The sequence below is a fragment of the Hypomesus nipponensis genome, chromosome 23 (genome assembly GCF_054491055.1).
Source record: "Hypomesus nipponensis isolate SF chromosome 23, ASM5449105v1, whole genome shotgun sequence".
Classification (NCBI taxonomy): Eukaryota; Metazoa; Chordata; class Actinopteri; order Osmeriformes; family Osmeridae; genus Hypomesus; species Hypomesus nipponensis.
In genome coordinates this window covers 23,974,693-24,000,811 of record NC_140383.1, presented here as the reverse complement: position 1 = coordinate 24,000,811, position 26,119 = coordinate 23,974,693, and the positions used below count along the sequence as shown (strand labels likewise).

Genomic DNA, 26,119 nt, shown 5'->3' with positions numbered 1-26,119 from the left:
GGAAATAGCGAAGGGGAAAAAAGAGACGGGCGGGCGGTAGTAGGCTACAGTGATCCTATCCTAGACCAAAACCTGCAGAGATCGGCTGTGAAATATCGCAGCGGCTGCGTAACAGGCCATTGATAGCATTCATCCTGGATATTGGTAAAGGGGACAAAGGCTCTGGATTAAAAGGAGATGGCAGGTATTTTGGCGTGGTTTTGGAACGAAAGATTTTGGCTTCCTCACAATGTAACGTGGGCTGATTTAAAAAACACTGACGATGCAACGTTCCCACAAGCCGAGGATCTGTATCTGGCGTGTCCTTTAGCATTCTGCATCTTTATGATACGGCTGGTGTTCGAAAGGTAGGTGTATTAACTCGCAGAATGCACATACAGTCCACTGACCATGCCTGTCTGAGTATAATACAAGATTTCGTGGGTAGTTGGTGGGTCAGTTTAAAGTCAACATAGCCTAGTCCTTAATGTGTTGGCGAAATGTAATCTTCACCCACATGAATGTCTAAACAATGGGACAGGCTACACGACTTGTTATATTGAGACATATCATACAGGCCTAGGTTTAATTTCTAGCATTTTGTTTGCAACGTGGACGTTTGTTTGCAACGTAGACAGGCGTTAGAAATGGAAGCCTATTTTGAGAAGTATTTGCTCTGTTTACCCTTCTCAGCGTGCTGCCCACGCCGCAAGTTACTGGAAGAACATATTCGAGTCATGCTCGCCGAATTTCCCTCTGACCTCGCAGTAGCCGGTACATTTGTTGGAAACCATCAGAGACTCTCATGGAATAGTTCAACCACAGCATTGTGAAGCTGTTTTGACTGACACGTTCACGTTGGCGTGTACTGTAGCTAGGCCTGTACATCTATTTTCACCTTTATTTGACAGATGTTAGCCCATTGAATGTGGCGGTTGTTATGCATCAATCAACACAATGCAAATTATTGGCCACATAAGAGAGACGTATTTACAGTGAGGTGGGTGTTACTTAACTCCCACTTTCCTGTGACCTGCTGTGTGCTATTCCACTTACCTATGCTAATGCTACTGAACCCAGATCTTTGCATAGGCTACTGTAGATCTGTGTCGCACCATCAGTTAAAAGCAGGTAGTTGAATTAAACAGTTCCTCATTACTGATACAATAGAAACTAAGGAATATACTTAAAATAGGAAAAGCTAAACTTGATGACGTTTGAAACAGGCTATCTCTCAAAGTAATTTATGAAGTTTTGTAGAGATGTTGTAGCCTACCGTGGTCAAAATAAATGGTGTGTTAACTTCTTAACAAATTTCAGAAGTTCCAAAGACACAGTTCTCACCCGGGGAAAGAATGGCAATATAGATTTTTTAGGCAGAATGAATTAGAATCAGTAAGTTCCGTTCACTGCCTTCCTAAAGCTGGTGTTGTACTTAGGCAATCTAAATGCACACTATCTAAATGTACACATATATTCACATACTTGCAGAACAAGTATTAATTTTGAGATTTATACTGGCATAATTGCTGGGTACATTTCATTCCTTTCATAAGCCTTTGGCAGACGAAACAAAACACTTATTGCTGTTTTTTTTTTACATTTGATAATTCTGTTCTTGGAAAGGAAAACTCACATAAATGGCAGAGCTCATACTCCTATGTATTATTTCTGAAACAAACAGGCTTACTTATATTTAGCAATCAGTGTATGAACAGAAATATCATTGCCCATTCACAACTAGGAGGTTTTATTAATGTAGGCAAATGTAGTTTAATACGCAGCCAGTGGATTGCTGACTATATATGCTTATGCCCTACTGAATCAGCAATTGCCATAAAACCATGGATCAATCATATCATGCTGTTAGAAAATGACTTCAATGTGATCACTTGCAGGTTTATTGCTAGACCATGTGCCCTGGGTCTAAAGATACAAGCCAATGGACCACTGAAAGCCCAGCCCAATGCTATCTTGGAGAAGGTTTTTACTGCAATTACTAAGGTAAGGGACTGTGTTCTCACAGTCTCACATGTCTGAAGGATTTTCTGGTGGATCAAAAGCAGGAAGTGCCCAACTGGCTTTCTGGTATGTTGTCATTTTGAGCTGAGGGACTGTAACTACTTTACTAATCACATACATGATGACTAACTATATACTGTGACTACACAGAAGAGCCCTCTACTTCTCAGTAGTCTCAGGAAACATATCTTCATATCAAGATCCATAAAAACATCACAGAGTATCGGCATTAGCTTTTTTTCTGCGGGTCTAAAAATGTGACTGTTTTCGCATCTTGACTTGGTCGTTGCACAACATCCACACCAGAAGCTGCTCTGATGCTAGTTCGATCTGCTGTTGTCTCCCAGCACCCAGATGAGAAGAGGTTGGAGGGCCTGTCCAAACAGCTGGACTGGAATGTCCGCACCATCCAGCGCTGGTTCAGGCAGCGCCGCAACCAGGAGAAGCCCAGCACTCTGGCTCGCTTCTGCGAGAGCATGTAAGAACAGTCAACACCACCACACCAAACATCCCCCTCATCAAATCCCATTTGTATTTGTAAAGCCCTTATTACAAGTAATGTCACAAGGGATTCAGAGGTTTTCCACAGATCAGTATAACCAACCCTAAACCATCAAGATCACAACAATCTTTTTGTAGAGTGGGGGTTGTATTGCAGGATACCTTGCATCAACCTTTACTACCATCTAATAGTGACGGACACGATTCAACTCTGAACTAATCCCAGTCTTACATGGAGGTGTGTCGTGAGCCAGTGTTGTTTCTGCCTGCCCCCGCAGTGCTCCAGTTCAGGATATAATGGATGCTTGGCCCCAGCACTCTCTCCATCTCTGGGCAGAGTGATGCTGCTGGTCAGCAAGTGGGTTCACCTGTCAGGTCAGGCTCATGTCTGGCACCAGTAGTGGAGGGAACAGACAGTGTCTCTCCCCCTGCTGGGACACCTGCTCTCAGAGGAGACCTCTGTTGGAGAAGGCCTGCTGCTTTGTTTTTAGTTTCACAGAAAATAGGACGGGGCTATCCTTTCAAAATTCTTGTTGGATAGTGTTTGCATTTGGTGAACTTACATTTATGTTAATTCGGTAACTGAAAAAAAACATGCAATCAAAACCATCACTGTCCTGCATCTGTTCGCTGCAGACTGTGAATGGATTGGACTCTGGAATTGTCTCTACACTGTCCCAGTTGCTTACAGTGCATTCACTTCAGCAGTCATCCTGCTCTAATTGGTCTTTTGTTCTGCTGTTTGGGTTTGATAACAGCCTGTTTTTCCAGACACTTTAGGATTGCTAATCTCAAGTCTTTTTTTAGATAGTTTTCTCCAGGCCCGTCAGGACACTCTTCTCGTTGTGCGGCCTGTGCCTCCTTCCTGTCGACCGCAGCGCTGCTTGTCTGAACAGATATTCCTCAGCCTGTCCTCTGTGGTCACTTCTTGAATTACATAACTGGAAAATAATCCATTTAGCTTCGAAGGGAAGAGTTCAGATTTGTGTTTTATGAGATTGACTTGCGTCGATATGAACGTGTGTTAACGTTGTAAGAGTGGAATTAAGTACTATAATGTACATATGAAGTATGGAAAAAGGGGTATCTATGCTCTTGAGATGACTTGGATGTTTAGCGGAGCCTCAAACAGTTTTGCACGTGCTTGGCATGTTTTTCAAACTTGGGTAATTCAGGAATTCTCCAAGAAACTTTGCCCTGGAGATGGGTGAACTGGTGTGGAGCTGCGCTCGAAGCAACAACAACATCTAAACAGACCAGACTGTGGTGTGCTTTCACTAGAAACCATCCCGGTTACTATTGAGACAAAACAAAGTGCACTTGGGTTTGTGTTAATTGTATGTAAGAGTTTGGCCAACCTGCAAGAGACCATTTTACTGACCCATCTATTCCAAATCAATTCTTTGTATTTCTTGGAAGTACTCGTGGAACTTCCTAGTGGTTAAACATAGCATTGCTGTCATTGTTTATTGATTTGCATCTGTTGTCCCAAATAGCATTTGTTGGTTTAGAATGCAACGGTAACACATCACACACTGACTAGTACAGTGTTGGGTAAAAAGTGTGGCGGCTCCTCAGCCAGATTCAGTGCAGAGGCTGGTCGTGAGTCACAGTAATTGTACGTAAATAACCCTGATTCAGCACCACTTCAGCAGCACTCGTTTGCAGTGTTTGACTTACCAGTTGCCAAGCAACAGTCTTGACCTATCGTTAGGTAGATGGGTTTTTTTTAATGAAAATGTCCTTCATTGGACTTGGAATTAATCAATTGAGAAAAAATGTACTTGTGATTTGAGACCGACACCTGTCCCGTTCATTAGGAACAACAAAATTGCTTTTTTGTTTGAATAAGAGAACCTGTATTAATGGTGCTTATGTAAAGCACCAAGAACTTGATGAAGCTTGGGTTTTCACATTGCCTCATAGAAAAAGAGATCGTCCATTTTGCCCACTCTTGCATTGTAGATAGACACAATGTATTTGCTAGCTAGGTTAATCAGAAATACTCCCAACTTTACGTCCAACAGCTACAGCCCACACAAAAACACAAAGACAAACATACCTGCAACAAAGCAGTGCCTCCTGTGTCTGGCACAGTTCGGTGGGCACAGCTCGGTGGGCACAGCTCGGTGGGCACAGCTCGGTGGGCACAGCTCGGTGGGCACAGCTCGGTGGGCACAGCTCGGTGGGCACAGCTCGGTGGGCACAGCCCAGAGTCCTCTCACCGCACGTGAGGGCCATGTTGTGTGCACGTCACATGATGCTGCGTGTGTTGAGTCTCCGAAACTGCGTCTTGGTTGGGGTCTGTTTATAGGAGCCCCACTTTGTGGACTTCCTGTCTGCACCTCCAGCACCCCCAGCACCAGCACCCCAAGCACCTCCAGCACCCCGAGCACCTCCAGCCCCCCCAGCACCCCGAGCACCTGAGCCATTTTAAAGCTACCAACTCTCAAGACCTGGATGAAGTTCCACATGTTGGGTCATTCTGAGGACGAATAGAAATCTGTCTCAATGTTTGATTGTTGAATCCTTCCATGAGTAGGTGAAAAGGCATAATCCATGAAGATGACCAGCTGTGTCGGTCTCCCTCCAGTTGGTGATGGTTCCCTCCAGTTAGTGATTACCCCCCCCCCCCCAAGAGACTACTTTATTGTCGCCCGCCCAGTCTTGACTCCCATTGGACCCTCAAACACCCAATATCCTGGAAGTGGGTATCAAGATTTTGGACATTACTTGGGGGTGATGACGGGTAACATTGCTAGATGAGCTCTGAGTTGGGTGTTTTCTGGTAGGATTGACTTTTTTCAAAACTAAACAGGAAAGAGGCAACTGGCTCATATACTGACCCAGTTTGAAGTTTTGAACAAAGAACCACTGTGTGCGTCATTTGCTGTTTTATATGGCTATATCATCCTCTGCAGTGAAGTAGGATTTGGCCCCATAGGCAAGAAAACTGTACCCTCCATGAGAATCTCCCAGAATCCACCACACTTTGTCACACCTACTTGGACCCGCAGTGGAGCGGGCAGACTGTTCAGGCTGTCTGTTCAGACTGTTGGTCAGACTGTCTGGTCAGACTGTCTGTTCAGGCTGTTGTTCAGACTGTTGGTCAGACTGTCTGTTCAGACTGTTGGTCAGACTGTCTGTTCAGACTGTTGGTCAGACTGTCTGTTCAGGCTGTTGGTCAGACTGTCTGTTCAGACTGTTGGTCAGACTGTCTGTTCAGGCTGTTGGTCAGACTGTCTGTTCAGGCTGTTGGTCAGACTGTCTGGTCAGACTGTCTGTTCAGACTGTTGGTCAGACTGTCTGTTCAGACTTTCTGTTCAATCTGTCTGGTCAGACTGTCTGTTCAGACTGTTGGTCAGACTGTCTGTTCAGGCTGTTGGTCAGACTGTCTGTTCAGGCTGTTGGTCAGACTGTCTGGTCAGACTGTCTGTTCAGGCTGTTGGTCAGACTGTCTGTTCAGACTGTTGGTCAGACTGTCTGTTCAGACTGTTGGTCAGACTGTCTGTTCAGACTGTTGGTCAGACTGTCTGTTCAGACTGTTGGTCAGACTGTCTGTTCAGGCTGTTGGTCAGACTGTCTGTTCAGGCTGTTGGTCAGACTGTCTGGTCAGACTGTCTGGTCAGGTTGTCTGGTAAGGCTGTCCGTTCTGGGATACGAGTGTTCCTGCCACGCTGTAGAGTCTCGCCGACACCCAGAGGACATCAGGTGCCTGCGTCTGTCTGACACCAGAGAGGTTCAGACTCTGGGCTGAACACAAAAGGAAACATCTACTAAATACAAGGAGAACCTACAATATGGATAAGATGACTCAAGTCTCCACTGACCAGTGTTGGGGTGTTTGGGGGGGGGAGGGGGAAAGCCCATTTCATTCTGGTCTGACTTTATGAACATGGTATGTGTCACTGGTGGTTGGTTTCACAAGTCAAAGCTGTGCCCACGGTGTACTTTCTCTTACAGTGCGAAAGTAAAAACAGAATGTCTGACTCAGAATAAGGAGGAATTATGTCTGTGATGACCTGCATAGTTTTTTTTTGTTTCTTTTTTTACTCACCCTTGGGGTGGTCTGAGTAGTAGTAGTCTTCTACCATGGCCCTCAGGGCCCACTCTACTGTTCTAGACGTTTCCCTGCTCCAACACACCTGGCTCAAATGAACAGGTTGTTATCGGGCTTCTGCTGAGCTTGATAACACCCTTTTATTTGAATCGGGTGTGTTGGAGCAGGGAAACTTCTAGTACAGGATGCTGAGCCCCGAGGGCCATGGTAGAAGACTCTCCTCTCGTTTCAGACCTTTCCTGGATGTCTACAGAGAATACGTTGGGCCACAAAACTATCTTCCTAACTGGTATTCTGTGTTTGTCATTTGTTATAGGTGGAGGTTTTCGTTTTACCTGTACATATTTACCTATGGAGTTCGTTTTCTTAAAAAGGTAAGTTATCTTTGTTTTGAATTGAGACAAATCTATGATTAGATATCCAGTATCACACACTGCGGTTGTCATGCAGTATATATGTCAGTTACACGAGATTGTTGCACTGCAAGGAGGACCAGCAGACAAACAATGTTCCTTTTTTCAAGCACTTTAACCAAGAAAGGTGCTGCTAAATAATGGATCCATGTTCTCAGCCCAGTATGTATAATGCATAATTGTGTATTTGCACGGGAGCACCATTCAGAACACGCTTGCGTCGCACTACTATCACTGATGTTCTTTGGGTCTGCATCCAGTGTTGTCGACTCTGTGTAACAGTGTGTGGCCTTGGTCTGAAAGAGCATCTGGTAATTGAATGCTTAAACCATTCCGTCTAGGATTGATCAGTCTAATCATGATCAACAGGAGGGGATGAGGCAGATAGGGCAGCCGCAAGAATTTCTCAGTGAAACAAGTTGCGTGACGAAGCACTTTGTGAAATGAGTCTGTTCCTTGCAGCAGGGCCAGGTCTCCAGGGGCAACACAGTGCTGGGTCTGCAGCTGGTCAGGAACACAGTGCTGGGTCTGCAGCTGGTCAGGAACACAGTGCTGGGTCTGCAGCTGGTCAGGAACACAGTGCTGGGTCTGCAGCTGGTCAGGAACACAGTGCTGGGTCTGCAGCTGGTCAGGAACACAGTGCTGGGTCTGCAGCTGGTCAGGAACACAGTGCTGGGTCTGCAGCTGGTCAGGAACACAGTGCTGGGTCTGCAGCTGGTCAGGAACACAGTGCTGGGTCTGCAGCTGGTCAGGAACACAGTGCTGGGTCTGCAGCTGGTCAGGAACACAGTGCTGGGTCTGCAGCTGGTCAGGAACACAGTGCTGGGTCTGCAGCTGGTCAGGAACACAGTGCTGGGTCTGCAGCTGGTCAGGAACACAGTGCTGGGTCTGCAGCTGGTCAGGAACACAGTGCTGGGTCTGCAGCTGGTCAGGAACACAGTGCTGGGTCTGCAGCTGGTCAGGAACACAGTGCTGGGTCTGCAGCTGGTCAGGAACACAGTGCTGGGTCTGCAGCTGGCTTCCAGTGTCGTATTTTATATGGCCTTCTTGGGGCCTTACAGATAATTGGGTCACGGTTGGTTATGGGTGAATGTTCCTTTAGTTGGATGAGTTAATGTAGGTTGTCTTCTGTATTTACAACCAGGGCCTTCATCGATGTGTTCAGCTTCCTTGTGAAAAATCATAAATCAAGAACTCTTTATCAACTTGTATTATTATTATACACTGAATGCATTGAGTACCCTGACATACAATTCCAAGCAAATGTGCTCAGTGCAGCCAAGTGAGCTGCTTCAGGTTTCCGTTGGCCCCTCAAACAAACAGCCGTCAGGTATAGAGCCAGAGCCAGTGTTCAGCACAAGAGATTGATTTCACTTTGATGTATGTAAATATGCTTTTGGGAACAGCACAACAGTGCACTGATATCAGCCGAGGAGGGCACCAGCTGAGTTGAGCCACTTTCATTCAGCATTTCTCTTGGTACCTAATCTTTGATTGGTCCAAGAGAGAAAAGCAGTTGTTAGGGCGGGTTAGTTTTCTTGTCCCGGATTGTAGGACCGTTTATGACTGCAAGGAATAACCTTGTTAATATATGAATTCAACTTTTGAAATGTGCATGTACCGGTGTCTATAACCATGTAAACATGTTTTAGCTCTGCAGTCAGTGGTCACGGTGACATGCATGGGAAGCCCTACTGAAATAGTGACTCAGAGGCTTGTCCTTGTTCAATAGCATGTATTCATGAACAGTTAATAGCTCATCGATGCTAGCTCAGCGTCGTGTTACCTCCGTGTGCAGAAAGATATGTACCAGTAACTTTAAATGGAAAATTAATTTTATTTTATAAATGCTAAGAGAATCAATAAGCAGGAATAATAAAACGAATCCATACAGAAACATTACTTCAGAGAATAAGTTAACAAAGGTAATCACGTTGTAAAGAAACTAGACGCTTAGTGCACCTGAGCTCATGTAGCGAACAAAACTATGTTCCTTGTGCATCCAGAGTCTTCAGAGGGGGGGGGGGGTTAGCATAATAGTCATCAAGGTGCAAATGAACAAATGTCTGAATGTTGTGTGAAACAGGAGTTCGATTACTCAGAGCTCGACCAACACTACGTGGCTAATGTCAGTTTTGAGTGTTTTGCGTTTCCAAGACGATGTTTCAGCTTTCTCATTAATGTGTGTTTGTGTCCTCAGACACCGTGGCTGTGGAACACCAGAGAGTGCTGGTACAACTACCCTTACCAGGTGAGGCCAGTCATAACAGCACAGGTCCTCCTTGTTCGCTGTAGATGGAAGTCGAGAGGGTATTCCTTTTGCCAAATGACTACTTCGTGGTCTAGCAATCAAAACCGAATACTGACTATACCACTTGAGCAACAGTTGTTGTTTGTTTTGTACTCACTCTGTGGATCTGTGTTTTCCTCCAGACGCTGTCTGTGGACGTTCACTACTACTATATACTGGAGCTGTCCTTCTACCTGTCTCTGCTCTTCTCCCAGTTTACGGACTTCAAGAGAAAGGTAGGAGACCAGCCGGTTCAGATGTTAAATCAGGTCATCGCAGACATTGTTCCCATCAATTTTTGTCAAGCTTTTACAAAAATCAATACGCATTCACTTAAATAATAATGATTGATTTTCAGTCTGTTTTGTTCTCCTCTCATTTGTTCATTTGCTGTCGCTCTGACCAAGTCCAGTTTGCCCACCGTCCTCCCTGGGAGAGCTCAGTATTGTCTGGCTGCACTTTCAACCCCCAAACCATTGTCTGCTCCATGGCTTTGAAAAGTATTATTATTATTTAGTCATTTCCCGTGTGTGTGTGTGTGTGTGCGTGTGTGTGTGTGCGCGAGTGTGTGTGTGTGTGTGTGTGCGCGCGAGTGTGTGTCCTCATATTTTTATAAGTGGAATCTACTGAAAAACATTCTCAAAGGTTTTTTTCCTCTATTTGTTTTGGATTGTCTCGTTTTGGCCTTCGGCTGCTAGAATCTAACCACCGGTACATTCCTTACCAGGGTTATTGTTTTAGTTACGTTACTATTTATAGAACCTGCAATATAAGCAGCCAGTCACAGTTACAAACGGAATATCGACCGAGATATTTTTTTCCCCCCGTTTATTCGTACTTCTCTAATCTGTCTTCGCCCTCCACAGCATGTAGACTCAGTCCTGCAAACTGACTAAGGGAAGCACACACTGCTGTGCGGTCCACAGGGGCCTAGTTCTCTGACCCAGTCCAGCTTAATCCTCTGACTGAAAGCAAATCATCTGTGGACTGACTCTCACGTCCACAAGGAAGGAGACTGTAACTCTGTCTCATATTATATTATGCTGATGTTTGTCACCCAGTCATGGGCAAAGACACACACACACACCATCTCAGTGTATCAGATGTCAGCTACGCGGGAGTTGCGGTTATCAAAAAGTCGCACAAAGAGAAATGATTTTCACATGCATTACTGTCTGTCTGTGGACAACCCATTTCATCCATGATATAATTGATATAAAAATGTTCATGACATGTTTCACTTCCTGGTTGTGGTTCCCTAAAAAAAAGAATTGATTTGCATGCTGCCCTCACGGTTGCTGCTCTTCCTCCTCCCTTCACCCCGCCCCGCCCATACCACGGCACACCTCACCCTCACAGCTATCCCACGATGCTGTGCTGTTGACGGCTCTGCCCTCTCATCTTCCGTGTTGACTGTTGGCATGTTGTCTGTTTTTTGTTTCTCCTTTCAGTGTTCTCATGCACATCAGCACACTGAGGACGCCCTCAGCGGCCCGTGACATCCAGTATGTTCCCTGCACTCTGTAGCCATGCCTTCCATCTGTTCCTGCTCTGTCCTCTCCCTCGCCTGCCCTCCTCCTGCTACCCCTCACCCTGTACCTGCTCTGTCCTCTCCCTCGCCTGCCCTCCTCCTGCTCCCCCTCACCCTGTACCTGCTCTGTCCTCTCCCTCGCCTGCCCTCCTCCTGCTTCCCCTCACCCTGTACCTGCTCTGTCCTCTCCCTCGCCTGCCCTCCTCCTGCTACCCCTCACCCTGTACCTGCTCTGTCCTCTCCCTCGCCTGCCCTCCTCCTGCTACCCCTCACCCCCAGCTTCATCATGTCACCCATCCACAGACAAAGCTTTCCCTTTCACAAGACTAACACCCACCACCACCACCACCCCTCCAGCCGTGTAAGTGTAGCGTAGAGCCTCCTCTTGTGTTGTTTTCTAATGTAGTTTGCAGTAACAAGGTTCTCTTGCACGTAGATCTAAGTGACACATTTAGTAAATGTCAATTCGCCCTAACAATCACATATTTTATTTGAGTATTTGAAGTCTGTATCCAGAGAGGCAACATACAGCTTGTCGTGGCACGTACAGTATATTTGCATCTACAATACGGAAAATGCTGGGTCTTGTCACCAGTGATTGTTTGGAAAACTCCTTCCAAGCCATCTGCATGATGACATGACAGAAATCTGCTTGTCACAAGGCTGGTGTATGTAGACTGAGGATTGCCCCTGTAACAGGGCAAGGCCCCTCAGGAACCCCATCCTGCTTCCATGACCATCCCCTACGCTGTGACACAAATCAGAGAAACAACCTGTCTGTCTCTCTCTTTCTCTCTCTCTTTCTCTCTCTCTCTATCTCTCTCTCTCATTCTCTCTCTTTCTTTGTCTCTCTCTCTCTCTCTCTCTCTCTCTCTCTCTCTGCAAACGGTGATATCACTATGACAACTGTGCGCCCCCCCCCACCCTCTCTCCAGGACTTCCTGCTCATGTTCCTTCACCACCTGGTGACCATCTCCCTCATCACCTTCTCCTACGTCAACAACATGGCGCGCGTGGGGACGCTGGTCATGTGCGTCCACGACGCCGCTGACGTGCTGATGGAGGTGAGCCAGGGGCGGGGCTCCAAGCGCTTCCTGTTCTTTTCCTGATGTGTTCTTTCTCTTCTTCTTTGTTGGTGCCGTGAAGCCGTTTCTTATGTAGGATGTGTGTGGTTTGTTTTTCGCAGGCAGCCAAGATGGCCAACTACGCCAAGTGCCAAACTCTCTGCAACCTGCTGTTCGCCATGTTTGCGATTCTGTTCATCAGCTCCAGACTGGGTGTCTATCCTGTGTGGTGAGTGGCTCCCCCTACAGGACAGGAGTCTCATTCTAACTAGGGTTGGGTACCGAAACCCGGTTCCACTATGGAACCGGTTCCTACGCTACCGGATTAGAACGCACATTTCGGTTCCATTTAATGTGTCGACTAAAATATTTTCCCTCTGTCGCTCCGAAACGGACGTAAAAATGTCACACTTTCTCTGTAGTCTACCGTTAGCAAGCTACCGTAAATGTAAGCTACTTTCAAAATGACATATTTTCCCTCTGGGCTCACCAAAAGGGACGTTAAAGCATATCATTCACAGCACGTGATCACTGGTAAGCATATTACACTTGCTCAGCCAGTCTATCATTAGCTAGCTTTTAGTGCATTTATGCCTAAAGCAAAGCGGTCAAAAGTGTGGCTGAATTTCACAGCCAAGGATTCCGACATCGCTAAATGCAACAACTGTTTCAAAACTTTTAAGTGCAAAGGGGGAAGCGCGTCGAATGTAATGAAACATCCGGCGACACACAGGACACTTCTTAACGCAGAGGGGTGCACTGTGTTCCACAGCACTCCCTGGTCCCCAGACAGCCTCCCCAATTTGTCTGCCCTCTCAAACTCATACCTGTATGTACAGGCCTCTTCAACACCATCTGAGAGAGTTTACTCCTGTGCAGGACGTGCCATAAGTCAGGAGAGGTGTTGTATTTTGCCACAAAAGGCAAACATGGTCATTTTACTGCAAAAGAGCTGCTTAAGTTTGAAGCTGGTTTTGTTAGCACACCACTCAACATTTATTTTGTTGTTACTTGTTAATAGTGTCACTTATTTATGACCCAACCCTAATTCTAACCATGAGCCTGTTTGTTTGAATGAATCAGTCTGCCGCCCTTGTGTTGCCAGGGACAGGTCACTGCAGTGTGCAAACGATTCAACTTTCTATTTGTGTTTACATGTGCCGCTTTTCCAGACGTTTTTTTTTTCTTGTGAAGGTTGGGCTTCATACAATTCCTGGTGAATGTTGTTGCTTGGTAATAGTAACTATGGATACGGCCACATTATGGACATAATATCCTCCGACATGAAAGTGGATAACAAATGGGATGACGGCAAATCATTACTGGCATTATCCCTAATCTTTTAAACCGGTCGCTTGATTGGACATTGAGACATCATTAAAATGTATGAAAGGACTCTGAAGTGTATCTAGAGAGCGCAGGGTTGGAGGTGCCTGTTCCTTAGTAGCCCACACTGGTCAGACATTTGCAACACGGATACAATCTCATTGTCTCTTTTTCTCTGATTTCACGCTAGGTAATTAGTCAGATTGGTGAATATCAATTGTAATGGATTATATTTGTCAGGCGTGCTTTGATGTGAGTGAATAGTTAATCAGCTGCAGTCCTTCAGCCTGACGGCCGTCCTTCTCCCTCCCCTCGGCAATGAAAGGAGACATGATTTCGTGTTTTTAATAAGGCACTTGCTGTATGGACAGTCGTGGCCCTGGCCAACAGCCCAGTTTAATGAACCCAGACAGGTTTCTATGGAGGTGACCTCACAGAGTCATATCCAGGACAACAGGACAAATGACCGTCAGTGTTGTGACAAGACCTCTACCGCTTGTATGACCTAGCTGTCTTGAAGCCTTCCGTTTGGAGGCAGATGCTTCACAGTGAAGGGAAATCTATTTCAAGACGTGAGCGCTCTTGCTTTCTCTTACTCTGTGGGTTGTACAGTACACCTCTGTCCTGGCAACCAGCCCTGCAACCAGCCCTGCAACCAGCCGGAAAGTTGCCTTTACTGTACTTGTGAGAGTGGTTGCCATGGCTTCAGCACGATAGCAGCAGGAAGATTCACAGTCTACCATTTGCTGGTCCAGTAACACCTCTTTCTGTGGATGTGATTTACTGGAGGAGGACTGTACCATATGTCATCCATATTACATTGTGTCTCCATGTGGCATTTTGCTTCATACCTCAACAAGGCAATAAGTTGACTGTCTCAGTCTGTCTGTCGTCCCCTCTCTGTTTTTCTTGTTCTCTATATCTCTCTGTCACTTTCTCTCCTCTCTCTAACCTCTCTCTCTCTCCTCTCTAACATCTCTCTCACCTCTCTCTAACCTCTCTCTCTCACCTCTCTCTCCCTCTAACCTCTCTCTATCTAACCTCTCTCTCTAACCTCTCTCACCTCTTTCTAACCTCTCTAACTTGTCTCTTTAACCTCTCTCTCTCTAACCTCTCTCACATATCTCACCTCTCTCTCACCTCTCTCTCTAACCTCTCTCTCACACCTCTCTCTCCTCTCTCTCTCTCTAACCTCTCTCTGTAACCTCTCTCTCCTCTCCCGACCCTCCCTTGTCCCTGTCAGGATTTTAAACACGACCTTGTTTGAGAGCTGGGAGATCGTGGGGCCGTACCCGTCCTGGTGGGTGTTCAACCTGCTCCTCACCCTACTGCAGCTGCTGCACAGCCTCTGGGCCTACCTCATCGTGAAGACCGCCTGGAGAGCCATCTCCAGGGGGAAGGTGAGCCCACCCACACACCTCCCTGAACGTGCCGGAGAGATATTCCGGTTTTGAAGTATGGGGTTAGCCGTAGCTACCTGTGGGAGCTGACTATGGGACGTTTGACTGGTGTTATGAGTCTTATTTGATTGACTGTAGAGTAGCTGTTTCTGCTGTTCTCTCCCTGACTTGTGATCTCTCTGCTCTCTCTCTGGTCTCTCTGGTCTCTCTGCTCTCTCTGCTCTCTCTGCTCTCTCTGCTCTCTCTCTGCTCTCTCTCTGCTCTCTGCTCTCTCTGCTCTCTCTCTGCTCTCTCTCTGCTCTCTCTCTGCTCTCTCTCTGCTCTCTCTGCTCTCTCTCTCTGCTCTCTCTGCTCTCTCTGATCTCTCTCTCTCTCTGCTCTCTCTCTGCTCTCTCTCTGCTCTCTCTCTGCTCTCTCTCTCTCTCTCTCTCTCTCTGCTCTCTCTCTGCTCTCTCTCTGCTCTCTCTCTGCTCTCTCTCTGCTCTCTCTGCTCTCTCTGCTCTCTCTGCTCTCTCTCTGCTCTCTCTCTGCTCTCTCTCTGCTCTCTCTCTGCTCTCTGCTCTCTCTGCTCTCTCTCTGCTCTCTCTCTGCTCTCTCTCTGCTCTCTCTCTGCTCTCTCTCTGCTCTCTCTCTCTGCTCTCTCTGCTCTCTCTGCTCTCTCTGATCTCTCTCTCTCTCTGCTCTCTCTCTGCTCTCTCTCTGCTCTCTCTCTGCTCGCTCTCTGCTCTCTCTCTCTCTCTCTCTCTGCTCTCTCTCTGCTCTCTCTCTGCTCTCTCTCTGCTCTCTCTGCTCTCTCTCTGCTCTCTCTCTGCTCTCTCTCTGCTCTCTCTCTGCTCTCTCTCTCTCTCTGCTCTCTCTCTGCTCTCTCTCTGCTCTCTCTCTGCTCTCTCTCTCTCTCTCTCTCTCTCTGCTCTCTCTCTGCTCTCTCTCTGCTCTCTCTCTGCTCTCTCTGCTCTCTCTCTCTCTCTGCTCTCTCTCTGCTCTCTCTCTCTCTCTCTCTGCTCTCTCTCTGCTCTCTCTCTGCTCTCTCTCTGCTCTCTCTCTGCTCTCTCTCTGCTCTCTCTGCTCTCTCTCTGCTCTCTCTGCTCTCTCTCTGCTCTCTCTGCTCTCTCTGCTCTCTCTGCTCTCTCTGCTCTCTCTCTGCTCTCTCTCTGTTCTCTCTCTGCTCTCTCTCTGCTCTCTCTCTGCTCTCTCTCTCTCTCTGCTCTCTCTCTGCTCTCTCTCTGCTCTCTCTCTGCTCTCTCTGCTCTCTCTCTGCTCTCTCTGCTCTCTCTCTCTCTCTGCTCTCTCTCTGCTCTCTCTGCTCTCTCTCTGCTCTCTCTGCTCTCTCTGATCTCTCTCTCTGCTCTCTCTCTGCTCTCTCTGCTCTCTCTCTGCTCTCTCTGCTCTCTCTCTCTCTCTCTCTCTCTCTCTCTCTCTCTCTCTCTCTCTCTCTGCTCTCTCTCTCTCTCTCTCTCTCTCTCTCTCTCTCTGCTCTCTCTTTCTCTCTCTCTCTCTCTGCTCTCTCTCTCTCTGCTCTCTCTCTGCTCTCTCTCTGCTCTCTCTCTGCTCTCTCTCTCTCTCTCTCTGCTCTCTCTCTGCTCTCTCTCTGCTCTCTCTGCTCTCTCTGCTCTCTCTCTCTCTCTCTCTCTGCTCTCTCTCTCTCTCTCTCTCTGCTCTCTCTCTCTGCTCTCTGCTCTCTCTTTCTCTCTCTGCTCTCTCTGCTCTCTCTCGGTGCTGGCTTACCGCCCTTCCAGGCAGGGAGGTGGAACCCTTTACATGTGAGTACATGACACAGCCCACCACACAGGGCGACGACTTGAAGCATCCAGCTTCCCATGATATTGAAATAATGCGTTTACTTGCGGCTGTTTTTAGGGCAGCTTGTTGTTTCATCTTTCCTGTAGTGTGGACTTCCACCTGCTGGACTGTGTGTTCATGCGTTATGATGTGACGTCCATCGAGAGTGTGGGCTTACAGACCTGAAAGCAGTCCCTCCCCTCCTCCTCCTCCCCCCCCCCCCCCTCCTCCTCTGTGGTTTGGACCCTACACCCCTGCAGGTGCCGTCTCTGTAGTCTAACAGGCCCTGCTCTCCCCCCACACAGGTGTCCAAGGACGACCGCAGCGACATCGAGTCGAGCTCCGACGAGGACGACACGCCCCCGGCCAATCGGAAGCCCCACAGCAGCAGCAGCACCAATGGGACGAGCAGCAGAGCCCACAGCACCAACGGCTACCTGACAGGAGGGCCCTGTCCAGACGAACACTGACCACCAACACGGGACATTACAGCATCACTGGCACCAAGCTGCAGACATCCAGTCATAGATCTGTGTGTGTGTGTGTGTGTGTGTGTGTGTGTGTGTGTGTGTGCGTGTGCGTGCGTGTGTGTAACGGGGGGAGAGACTTGAACAACATTGCTTGTCTGGTACTGGAAGTTCTTAATAGAATATTTGAAGGCAGTCCTGTCATCAGTTTGGTTATTTACCTGTTCCCTCTCCCATTTTATGATCATCTATATTTGCATCAAACTGTACTCAGTGGAATATGGAAGCAGCCTGTCGGTTCTGCCTACTCTGTTTAGCCAATGAATGAAAGCGTTCCACTTTCATGGTTTAAGCATGCTATTTACACGTAGTCTGACATACTGAGGTGGTCACTTTGTATGCTGGTGTGTTTTTATGTTATTTATTCTTTTTATAGATATCTTTTCAAGATTGTGGTAAAAAAAAAGATGTCTTATTGGCCTGTCAGTGTTCTTCATCCAATCTTGAACAATCCAGCTGTTTTTTTCTCAATTTTTTCAGTTCAGCTTTACATCTACTGTAGACACACACGGTACAAGTCTTGGCAAAGTTCTGAAGAACTGGTTTTGATTTTCATAATGCACCTCGCCCATTCAATGCCATATCAATGGTCAGATTAGTTTCACTCACAGATGAATAGAAAAAGGTGTAACACGGAATACGTTAATATGGACAATGCAAACACATGGTCCACTCATGAACTGTAAATGACCTGTCAGTCACAGTATTGTTTGTGTGGGATAACAATTAATTCAAATTCAGGAATTTTGTTAAGTATTATACATTTCTGGTACAAGTTTCATGAAGTGTCATGGTCCTCTTTAGAGGCAGACACTATGGTGTTTAAATTATTCAAATAAAACCCATGAAGATATTAAAGATTGCAAGTTAGAAAGTATGTTTGTCGGTGTGATTAATTAAATCAAGCAGACTCTAGGGGTAGCACAGAATGACCAGTACACATTTGTAGTGAGAAATGTACAAATCACCCCAGGAAGCGGGATCTGAATTGGACATGAATCACCTTGCATGCTATAGAACACGTGGACATTCGTTTCTTTTGAGGATGTCGACTCAAAGTAGGAATGATCTGCAGAAATACTGGAGGAGGTCATGTCAGGAAGCTGGAAGATGAAACACAATGTACAAAGGAACCACTTGAGTCACGTCATGGATGACAACATGAACAACTTCTGTCATTGGATGCATGTTGCCATGTCGCCAATCACATTGCAGAGCTGGAACAGACATTTTGAACCCTCTAGTGGAACTCTCCTCCCAGCACATCTCAAAGTGAGTGCAGGTGATTTCCGCATGAATGACTTTGGTAATAGAGTGGTCAAAGTGCAAAGTCAATAAAGCAGGGGAGTGCCGAGATGAAGGACCCTGTGAGCAGCTGCACTGTGAGTTCTTTGGTACAATTCTCTTTTGGGTTCCACAAATTAACAACATGGACATGTACAATTGCCTTCTAGTTTTCGTCAGGAAATATCTGGAAAGCATCAATGTGTGTTTTGGTGAATTAGATTGGCAGTATTTGCCAAGACACTTGGATGGCTTGACAGATTGACAACAACTTCAATGTACTTGATGACTTCAATGACTTCTTCAATGTATTTTACTGCAGTATAATCTGTTGTACCAAGACCTGAAGAGGTTTTCCAAGAATGGGGAGCATTTCTGCAAGGAACTCATGGGGGTATTTCAACTAAGGTAACTTTCACTCAATATTGTGGTTTTTCTAAACAATTCTACATCTTAAATGCCCTGCCTCCTTACTGTGACCCAATGTTAGTGTTCTGCTCACATAAATGACAGCCCCTAACTGTTCAGTTGAACATAATCTTGACATTCTTGCCAAATGAAAAGTGATTCAGGTGTACAACTGCAGCTGCATGAACCGCCTGAATTTTAATGATCAGTCAAGTTATTCTTTTACCTTTCGTGTGACTAAAGCACTTTACCTTTGACCACTGTAGGGCTGAACTTGAGCTCAACTATGCGAAAGGCCTTCAGAAACTGGCAGGAAAACTCCTCAAAGTCTCCAAAGGAATGTCCTGCAAGTCAGTAGCCTCCTCAAATAATGTTTGGAAAAAAGTTTGAAAGTTTGTCTGTTCAATTACTTTGGAAGTCTAAAACCATATACTTTTTTGTTCAATATGTACTAGAACACTGTTCTCTCCAGTTTACTACACTAAATGATATGAAGAACTAAAGTGCTTTTGTTTTATTGAAGTTCCACGTACAGTGCATGGTCCCTGGTGTCAGATGAAATGTATTCAACAGCGGACACACACAGGTAACCCACCCTCAGGGATGCTTTCATTGTGCCTCTTCCTGACTGCTCTGCGGATGACGATGGATGTGTGATGTGTTTCGGTTTCAGAGCACTTGGAACTGCTTTTCAACAGGAGGCTCTCCTGGAAATACGACAGATATTAGAGGAACACAGCAAAAGAAAGAGGCCTGTATGAAGGGTTTTAAATCAGTCTCTTTCTGCCTCTTCTCTCTCTCTGTCTCTCTCTATCACTCTCTCTCTCTCTATCACTCTATCACTCTCTCTCTCTCTCTCTCTCTCTCTCTCTTTACCTCTCTGTATCTCACTTCTCTCGGTCATAACAGAAGTTCTTGTCCTCATGCATGTTCTTGTTCATTGTAATCATATCTTGCTCATTGTTTGCCCAGCTTGATAATGTTGTTGAGAAAACTGGGAAACTTGTGGCTGCTAATTGGGGAGACCAGCTCAAGGTAAGACTTCCATTTCCTTTGGTTACCGGCTAAACTGAATGTAAAAAACTGTCCTTTTCAGATGGTTACATGTTCATTTCCCTTCCAGATGAAAAAGAAATTGGTTGGATTAACAAGGGAGCACGAGGCTCTTTTCAATTTTGTTGAGAACAACAAACAAATCTCTACAGAAAAAGAGAAACAGAAGGTACAGCCTGTGTTTCTCTCCCGATCGTCTCCCGTTAACGTGTTCGACTGCGTAACGAGGACTGTACCTCTCTCTCTCTTGTTAACCAGATGCTCAACAGGCTGACCAAGTCTGCCGAGGCGCAGAGCAGAGCAGACGAGGACTACTTTAACGTCAACATGGAGGGCCATCAGATCAGACTGAAATGGGAAAACACACTGAAGCATTGCTATCAGGTTCGTTACAACACTGCTGTATTCATCCTCACTCTTGGCAGTATGTGTTGAAACTACAGTCTGCATGCTGACATCTGGCAGCTTAATCATAAGAGAATACAAGTGGATTTGTTTATTTAGCTGATGTTGCACCAGTCAGACTAGGTGTGTTGCTTACTAGCTAACTTGCATACTAACTCTCGCTTGCACGTTTCAGATAATCCAGGATCTGGAGAAGGAGAGAATAGAGATCCTCTGCAATGTTCTGAACAGATACAATCTTCACATGTCCAGTTTTGGACAGACCCTCCTACATGTGAGACTATGTCATTTTCGTTGACCTTTATTTAACCATGAGAACTTTAACTAGGAGAACTCTATTGACCCACGAGACACAGTCTGTTTTACAAGACCCCGCGAAGAAAGCAGCTGCAGCCTGTACACACACGTATAAAACTAAAACATGAAACTGACAACACAAACAGTACTGTCACAGTAATACAAATGTATCTGAACATTCAGTTTCACCAAACTGTCTTCTCTGAATACAGCCGACAAGCGTTAAACTACCACATCTGCGTAACTCTCCTGCTCTTCCACAGAGTCAGAAGCAGATCGACCAAGCCAGTCAGAGGATAGATGTGGAGAAGGACATCCAGAGCTTTGTGGAAGACACGAGTGTCACAGCTGAAGACAACATGGCTGAGTTCTTGATGGCAGATTACTTTGTAAGACTCTTAATGTTGGGAATAAGAGCAATACTGAGGGGAATTTGATGTAGTCTTCTTAAAGCATGTTTTTGCTTTAATTTAAAAAATAATTGGAAAGGAAAGGAAATTGAAGAACAGCAATTAGGTAGTACTTCATTACAGTGCTTCAATCTTTCATATTATGTTGGTTAGGAAGAAGAAAATAAAACATTCATGGCAAAAGAAAGAAGAAAGAATGCCATCAAGTCCAAACTCCATCGGCTGGAAGACAACATAAAAAAAACAAAGAAAGACTGTACTGGTAATTCCTTCATAAAACTCTAATTACATCCAGCACAATTCATGTTTACTCTCTTTTTGAGGTAATGTCATAGTGACATATTTTAATCTTGATGTTATATTCTTAAAGGTCTGGAAAAGCTGATTACCTCCTACTCTGAAAATCCATCATTCTCAAACAAAAAGAACCTTGAGGAAACTGAACAGTTGCTTGATGAGGTCAGTGAAGATCAGAGTCTGTGAAGATTCCAGGTCCCAATCATGTCTGACATCAGTCCAGGTCTTCAAATGTGTGTTCTCTTTTTCCTGAAGACCACTCTGAAACTGGACCTTCTTGAGGCCACTCAATGCAAACTATCCTCCACGCTGGCTGAATTAGAGGGAAAACCAAAGACTTTGCATCGCTTTAGTGACAGTATAACGAAATGGAAAGACAAGGTATCTATACAAAAAAGATACAATATGATATTAACAACACAATGTGATTTCAATAACTTTTGGAACTAACAAAGTCGATATGCCATATGATAATGACTGCAGAATTTATTTATTTTGTCTTCACCTAAGGATTGCGAGCACAGTATAGTTCAGCTTGCCCGTCCAGTCAAAATCAAGAAGACACCGTTCAGAAGCCGCCAGTCACTGAGGGCCTCCATCGTTTACAAAGGGCCCGGGAGCATGACAGTGTGTGCAGAGCCCAGCACCCAGCCCAGCACAGGAACCACCACCCAGCCCACCACCCAGCTCACCACCCAGCCCACCACGGCTCTGCAGAGTGGCAGCGCTCTCACTAGGCCAACTCCTGGCAGCAGCACTGTCACCGGGCCAGTGAATAGTGACAGCACTCAACATGGGCCAATTGAAAGTGACAGCGCTGTCAATGGAGCACCGCATCAGATAGATGAGAAAGGAGGTGACAAGCATGCCTGTGCCTTAACCCAATCCCTTATTATTCCAAAAGCTGTTAAAAAAATACACACAACATACGTTATATTTATACTATATATATGTGCATTTGTTATCAGATGCAGAGTGGTCAAGCATTGGGAAATGCAAGGCTCTTTATGATTTCACATCGGGAAGAGAAGATGAACTGGATTTGAAAGAAGGTACAGGGGGGTGAATGTGTGAGGTGAGGCAGACTGAGACCCCTGCTGAGGCCCCCTGCTGAGGCCCCCTGCTGAGACCCCCTGCTTTCTCCCCATTCTCAGGTGATATTCTTGACATCTACCAGAAGGAGAACAGCGGCTGGTGGTATGGGACACTGAACGGCCAGATGGGACACTTCCCCTCCACGTATGTTGAGGAGCTGCCCATGTTGAATGTCGTCAAGTCATCTGAAGTGTGACTCCTGGGCTCCACAGAGCCAAATGGACGTCATCTAAAGCTTACTGCAAACCAAGTTCAGGTGTTACCAGCTACATGCCAGTGAAAGATAACTGTCTATTGACATGTCCAAAGCCAAGCTTAAAGGCTTGGACAAGTGACGGTCAGCAAAAATCTATGTTAAAGACTATCCCTGGCTATCCATGGTCAAACCTGGGGTAATGTATTGATCTGTAGTGAACTGTAAGTTACAACGTGACATATTTGACTGGAAAACAAGTGAAATAAGGTGCTGACTATGTATGTATACTGCTTAGTTATAAAGAAATGTGATACAAATGGAAGTTGTGCTGTTATTTAATGGCTTTAATACACACATATAAAAGTGTTAAAAAATATCTAAAGCCCGCAGCATTAAAGAAAGTGCAACAATAGATAGACACCATCTAAAAAAAACAAAGAAAGGGAGGCTACGTTATAATATTAAAACAAGAAACACAAAACAGACACATCAACAACTGACACTGTAAAAGCAAGAGAGACACCCAAACTGAAAACTGCTCAGATATGGTAAAAGAATCCTGCGACACAAAGGCTTTTGTGTTCTATGTTTTGGGCAAAGCGGCAAACTCTTTGCGGACATTAGCGAGGAAGGCAGGTAAGTTGTTGGTTTCCTGCAGCCTCTGTTCCAGTGCGGATACACAGGCCAGCAGGGGGTCAGTCGACTCAACTGTTGGAAGAAAAAGAAGTTCTATATTAGTAGTGATTCTGTCATTATTCTAATACAAAAGTCACAGGAGTTCGCAGACTGTCTTTGATAGTTTACTCTGGAAGCCTATGAGATACTTGACAATGGAGTTTTCCTGTGGCTCTAATGACGGCAGAAATGAAACTAAATAAACAAGCTTCATGTTTCTCCTCTCCGACATGTTGACTCACTCTGGTACGAGCCGTCCTCTCTGATTCTAAGTATGAAGGTGTAGGTGCAGCCAGGGTCGGAGTGGTTGATGTTTCTGAAGATGAACTGCAACTTGTCACCTTGAAAAAAACCAAAAGAAAAAATACATCCATATTTGTCAGCAGAAAAAAGGAAATTCCCAGTCAGACATGTGCAGGTTGTTGGTGGATGTTGGATGGTGGATGTTGGATGGTGGATGTTGGATGGTGTACCATGGATCTTCCTGATCTCCAGCCCCAGGCGTTCCTGGAAGACCAGCTTGGCTTTGTTGAGGTATTTCAGCCTGTCTTTGTTTGCCTTGTTTTGGGACACAATCACTGAGAAAAGAACACAATACAATCAGCAACAGTGAGGCAGAAACACTGGCGACTCTACACTTCGTGAGTAAATCCGTTTAAACACCAATGTATGAACATGCTGTCCCGTAGGCTGATCCTACCACAGTGTAAACATGTGATGCTAAGACAGTACGACAGGAGAAAGGCCAGACTGAGTGTAACATGTGATGCTAAGACAGTACGACAGGAGAAAGGCCAGACTGAGTGTTAATGTTCTGTTGACCCACACTCCTTCCTCTTGGCTTGTGTCTCTCTCAGAGCGTCCATCTTCTGCATGAGGCAGCCTTTCTCACTCTCCTTCCTCTCGATCTCTGACATCCTCTGAGACACGGACAGGCTTCTCTCCTTCACTAAAGCATTTTTCTCTTCCAAGTCTAGGAGATAACAAACAATGAGGCAAACAAGTAACAACTATAAAAAGATCAATCTTATACAAAATGTACTTAGATATAGCCTGCTTATTTACTTATGTATCATTACTAGATATTGTATATCCCCAAGCATTGCTTTTAAATAGAATGTTATATGTTTTAAGAATACGACCATCTTACATTTTTTATAAGAATGTACTCTCTCAAATAGTACTTTGTCATCTTTTTTCTTTTTTGAGCATGTATCTGCAAATAAAAAAAAAGTCGGTTAATAAAGGGAAACGCCTTAATTAACGACACTCACGCTAGTCAAAATAGATTGTAAACAAAACAAGCTCGGCCAGGGCAGGCTACGTACCACGAACAGATTTTAAGAACTGTTTATGGGATTGACACATATCTATCCCAGCCTCGATCATCTCGCTCGTTGCTTGAATGAGCAGCTTGTTTCGAATATCCTCCATCGTCGTGCTAAACCAGTTCCCAGTGTCTGCATCCGTAATGCATGCCATGATTACCTGTAAACAAACACGTAAAAAATACATTAATGCTGCTAACATTTGTGATGGTGCTAGAGCCTGCTACACTGTGTGAACTAGCGAACGTTACAGCAGTAGTCGCTATGGTACCTTAAGAAGCTAGCTACTAGTTTTAAACGAGTTGCCGTCCTAGCGTTGTGTCTGACACGCTAGGAAGACACCCCTCAAAAAACAGCTATTTTACATTAACAGTACATCATGAACTGTGTATTAATTTGCTGCGTAAATTACCTTCAAGACTTTTGATCAACAATCTTTCCAGTTGCTGTTTTCGAAAATCGGCGCCCGCTAGACCGGAAGATTGTCCGTAGACACGGAAATTACGTAATTAGACCAATCGCTAATAAAACAAATTGCGTAGAAATATAACGTTTTGACGCTAACTGAAGCAGATAAAATTATAAAATGAGGATGAATTATAATAAATAGTATTTATTTTCATTATCATCCTTGTGGAGGAATTTCCTGTTGCCAATAATGTAAATGTTTGTTTTCTTTTTTTTGTCATTGCGCCATGCTGTGGTCAAGTATTGTAACTGCATGTCCAGTAGTCGATGGATAATTTAAGCCACACGGTTGAAATTAGGTTCAAATGTACCCAATTTGGTACCTTTTTTAAGTTATCTAAAGTATCAGCTTATTTAAATCAATTCAACAAACTGTTCTTTTACGTTTCCATTGTTCAAGTAGATAAATAGATACTTTGTTTTCCTTATTAAACATGGTGTATAGTAAAAAAAACTCCCATCATAATTTGACATTCATCTTCTTTTATCTTGAGTAAAAAATAAAACAACAATCACATTAAGATGCAATAAAATGAATTGAATCTACTGCTGAGGAAAGTTTGTTGTTGCTCACCTCAACAGAACAAAGTAGCAATTGTGTAATCTAGTGGTTTAAATTGTGCATGTGTGTAAGTGAACTGCATATTCCCTGCAGTGGATACAATGGATAATGTTTAACAAATACAAGCAATGGCCTGGAAGGAATTGAATGTCCACAGACAGTCATCCAGTGAACATTGTGTCTTAAAATGTTGAGTTCTCACGATGGACAACTCCTTCCATAGTTACCATAACCGCCAAATGATTAATGGAGTTAATGTCAGTATAAAGCCACACGTCTCTGCAAGAGAGACAGACTCCACTGTGGGCGTCATGAGGCTGTGGTTGTGGCTGTGACCCTGGGAGCAGTGTCGAGGCGGTGCCCAGAGAGACTCGACTCCAGATGGACCTTCTCTACAGCAGGTGTGTGATGGTTATCCTGCCCCTCCATAGCTACAGGGACGACCTCCACCTCCACCCTTTCAACTTCATGTCGTCTGTGGTCGACACTCGGAACATCTTCACTCTTTGTTTCCCTCTCTGGTTCTGTTTTAGTCCTACTGTGGGCACAAAGAGGATTTGGGCGGCAGTTGTTGGAGACTTGTTCAACATCATCTTTAAATATCAAGGCTGGATTCCTTTCACTGTACCTTTGTTTACTTTGGGGTGAAGACTGAGAAAAGTGGAACAGTGAGTGGGAGAGAGTGAGACTTCTGTTCAGTCAAAGGGCTTTGTGTTTACACAGGACTTGGATTTGAAATTGTCACCTGA

At 45.2% G+C, this 26,119-nt stretch overlaps 3 protein-coding genes across 5 annotated transcripts; 2 read left to right on the top strand and 1 right to left on the bottom strand.

The window, feature by feature from the left end:
* cers6 (ceramide synthase 6) lies at nt 1-17,766 on the top strand. Of its 3 annotated transcripts, none has more exons than XM_084689610.1 (11): nt 4-347; nt 1,878-1,983; nt 2,349-2,479; nt 6,879-6,936; nt 9,176-9,226; nt 9,409-9,501; nt 11,732-11,860; nt 11,983-12,089; nt 14,430-14,586; nt 16,323-16,346; nt 16,671-17,766. In XM_084689610.1, the coding sequence occupies exons 1-11, from the start codon at nt 178-180 to the stop codon at nt 16,833-16,835; spliced, it is 1,191 nt and encodes a 396-aa protein (XP_084545736.1). In that variant the 5' UTR covers nt 4-177; the 3' UTR covers nt 16,836-17,766. The 3 variants fall into 3 exon arrangements, with proteins under 3 accessions (XP_084545737.1, XP_084545736.1, XP_084545738.1); XM_084689612.1 differs by lacking the exon at nt 4-347 and adding an exon at nt 837-979; XM_084689611.1 differs by lacking the exon at nt 16,323-16,346 and having other exon boundaries at nt 1-347.
* A 1,745-nt stretch (nt 17,767-19,511) lies between these two features.
* Nucleotides 19,512-22,407, top strand: nostrin (nitric oxide synthase trafficking). Its single transcript, XM_084689546.1, has 11 exons — nt 19,512-19,619; nt 19,708-19,806; nt 19,896-20,021; nt 20,218-20,316; nt 20,603-20,728; nt 20,903-21,011; nt 21,120-21,208; nt 21,302-21,427; nt 21,557-21,902; nt 22,015-22,098; nt 22,201-22,407. The coding sequence occupies exons 1-11, from the start codon at nt 19,512-19,514 to the stop codon at nt 22,335-22,337; spliced, it is 1,449 nt and encodes a 482-aa protein (XP_084545672.1). The 3' UTR covers nt 22,338-22,407.
* A 247-nt stretch (nt 22,408-22,654) lies between these two features.
* spc25 (SPC25 component of NDC80 kinetochore complex) lies at nt 22,655-24,830 on the bottom strand. The gene is made up of 7 exons (XM_084689375.1): nt 24,753-24,830; nt 24,341-24,500; nt 24,163-24,228; nt 23,839-23,985; nt 23,486-23,590; nt 23,255-23,353; nt 22,655-23,045 (listed from the first exon to the last, which is right to left on the bottom strand). Exons 2-7 carry the CDS (start codon nt 24,492-24,494, stop codon nt 22,921-22,923), a joined length of 696 nt encoding a protein of 231 aa, XP_084545501.1. The 5' UTR covers nt 24,495-24,500; nt 24,753-24,830; the 3' UTR covers nt 22,655-22,920.
* Nucleotides 24,831-26,119: the final 1,289 nt, after the last annotated feature.

Excerpts from the sequence above, each read along its gene's own strand:
- cers6 (XM_084689610.1), top strand. The coding sequence starts at position 178 with ATGGCAGGTATTTTGGCGTGGTTTTGGAACGAAAGATTTTGGCTTCCT. Across the intron at positions 1,984-2,348 it reads TTTTTACTGCAATTACTAAG|CACCCAGATGAGAAGAGGTT; the intron begins GTAAGGGACTGT and ends GTTGTCTCCCAG. Across the intron at positions 14,587-16,322 it reads GAGCCATCTCCAGGGGGAAG|GCAGGGAGGTGGAACCCTTT; the intron begins GTGAGCCCACCC and ends CCGCCCTTCCAG.
- nostrin (XM_084689546.1), top strand. The coding sequence starts at position 19,512 with ATGTTCTTGTTCATTGTAATCATATCTTGCTCATTGTTTGCCCAGCTT. Across the intron at positions 21,903-22,014 it reads TCAGATAGATGAGAAAGGAG|ATGCAGAGTGGTCAAGCATT; the intron begins GTGACAAGCATG and ends ATTTGTTATCAG. Across the intron at positions 22,099-22,200 it reads TGAACTGGATTTGAAAGAAG|GTGATATTCTTGACATCTAC; the intron begins GTACAGGGGGGT and ends CCCCATTCTCAG.
- spc25 (XM_084689375.1), bottom strand. The coding sequence starts at position 24,494 with ATGGCATGCATTACGGATGCAGACACTGGGAACTGGTTTAGCACGACG. Across the intron at positions 23,986-24,162 it reads AGTACATTCTTATAAAAAAT|ACTTGGAAGAGAAAAATGCT; the intron begins GTAAGATGGTCG and ends GTTATCTCCTAG. Across the intron at positions 23,046-23,254 it reads AGAGGACGGCTCGTACCAGA|TTGAGTCGACTGACCCCCTG; the intron begins GTGAGTCAACAT and ends TTCTTCCAACAG.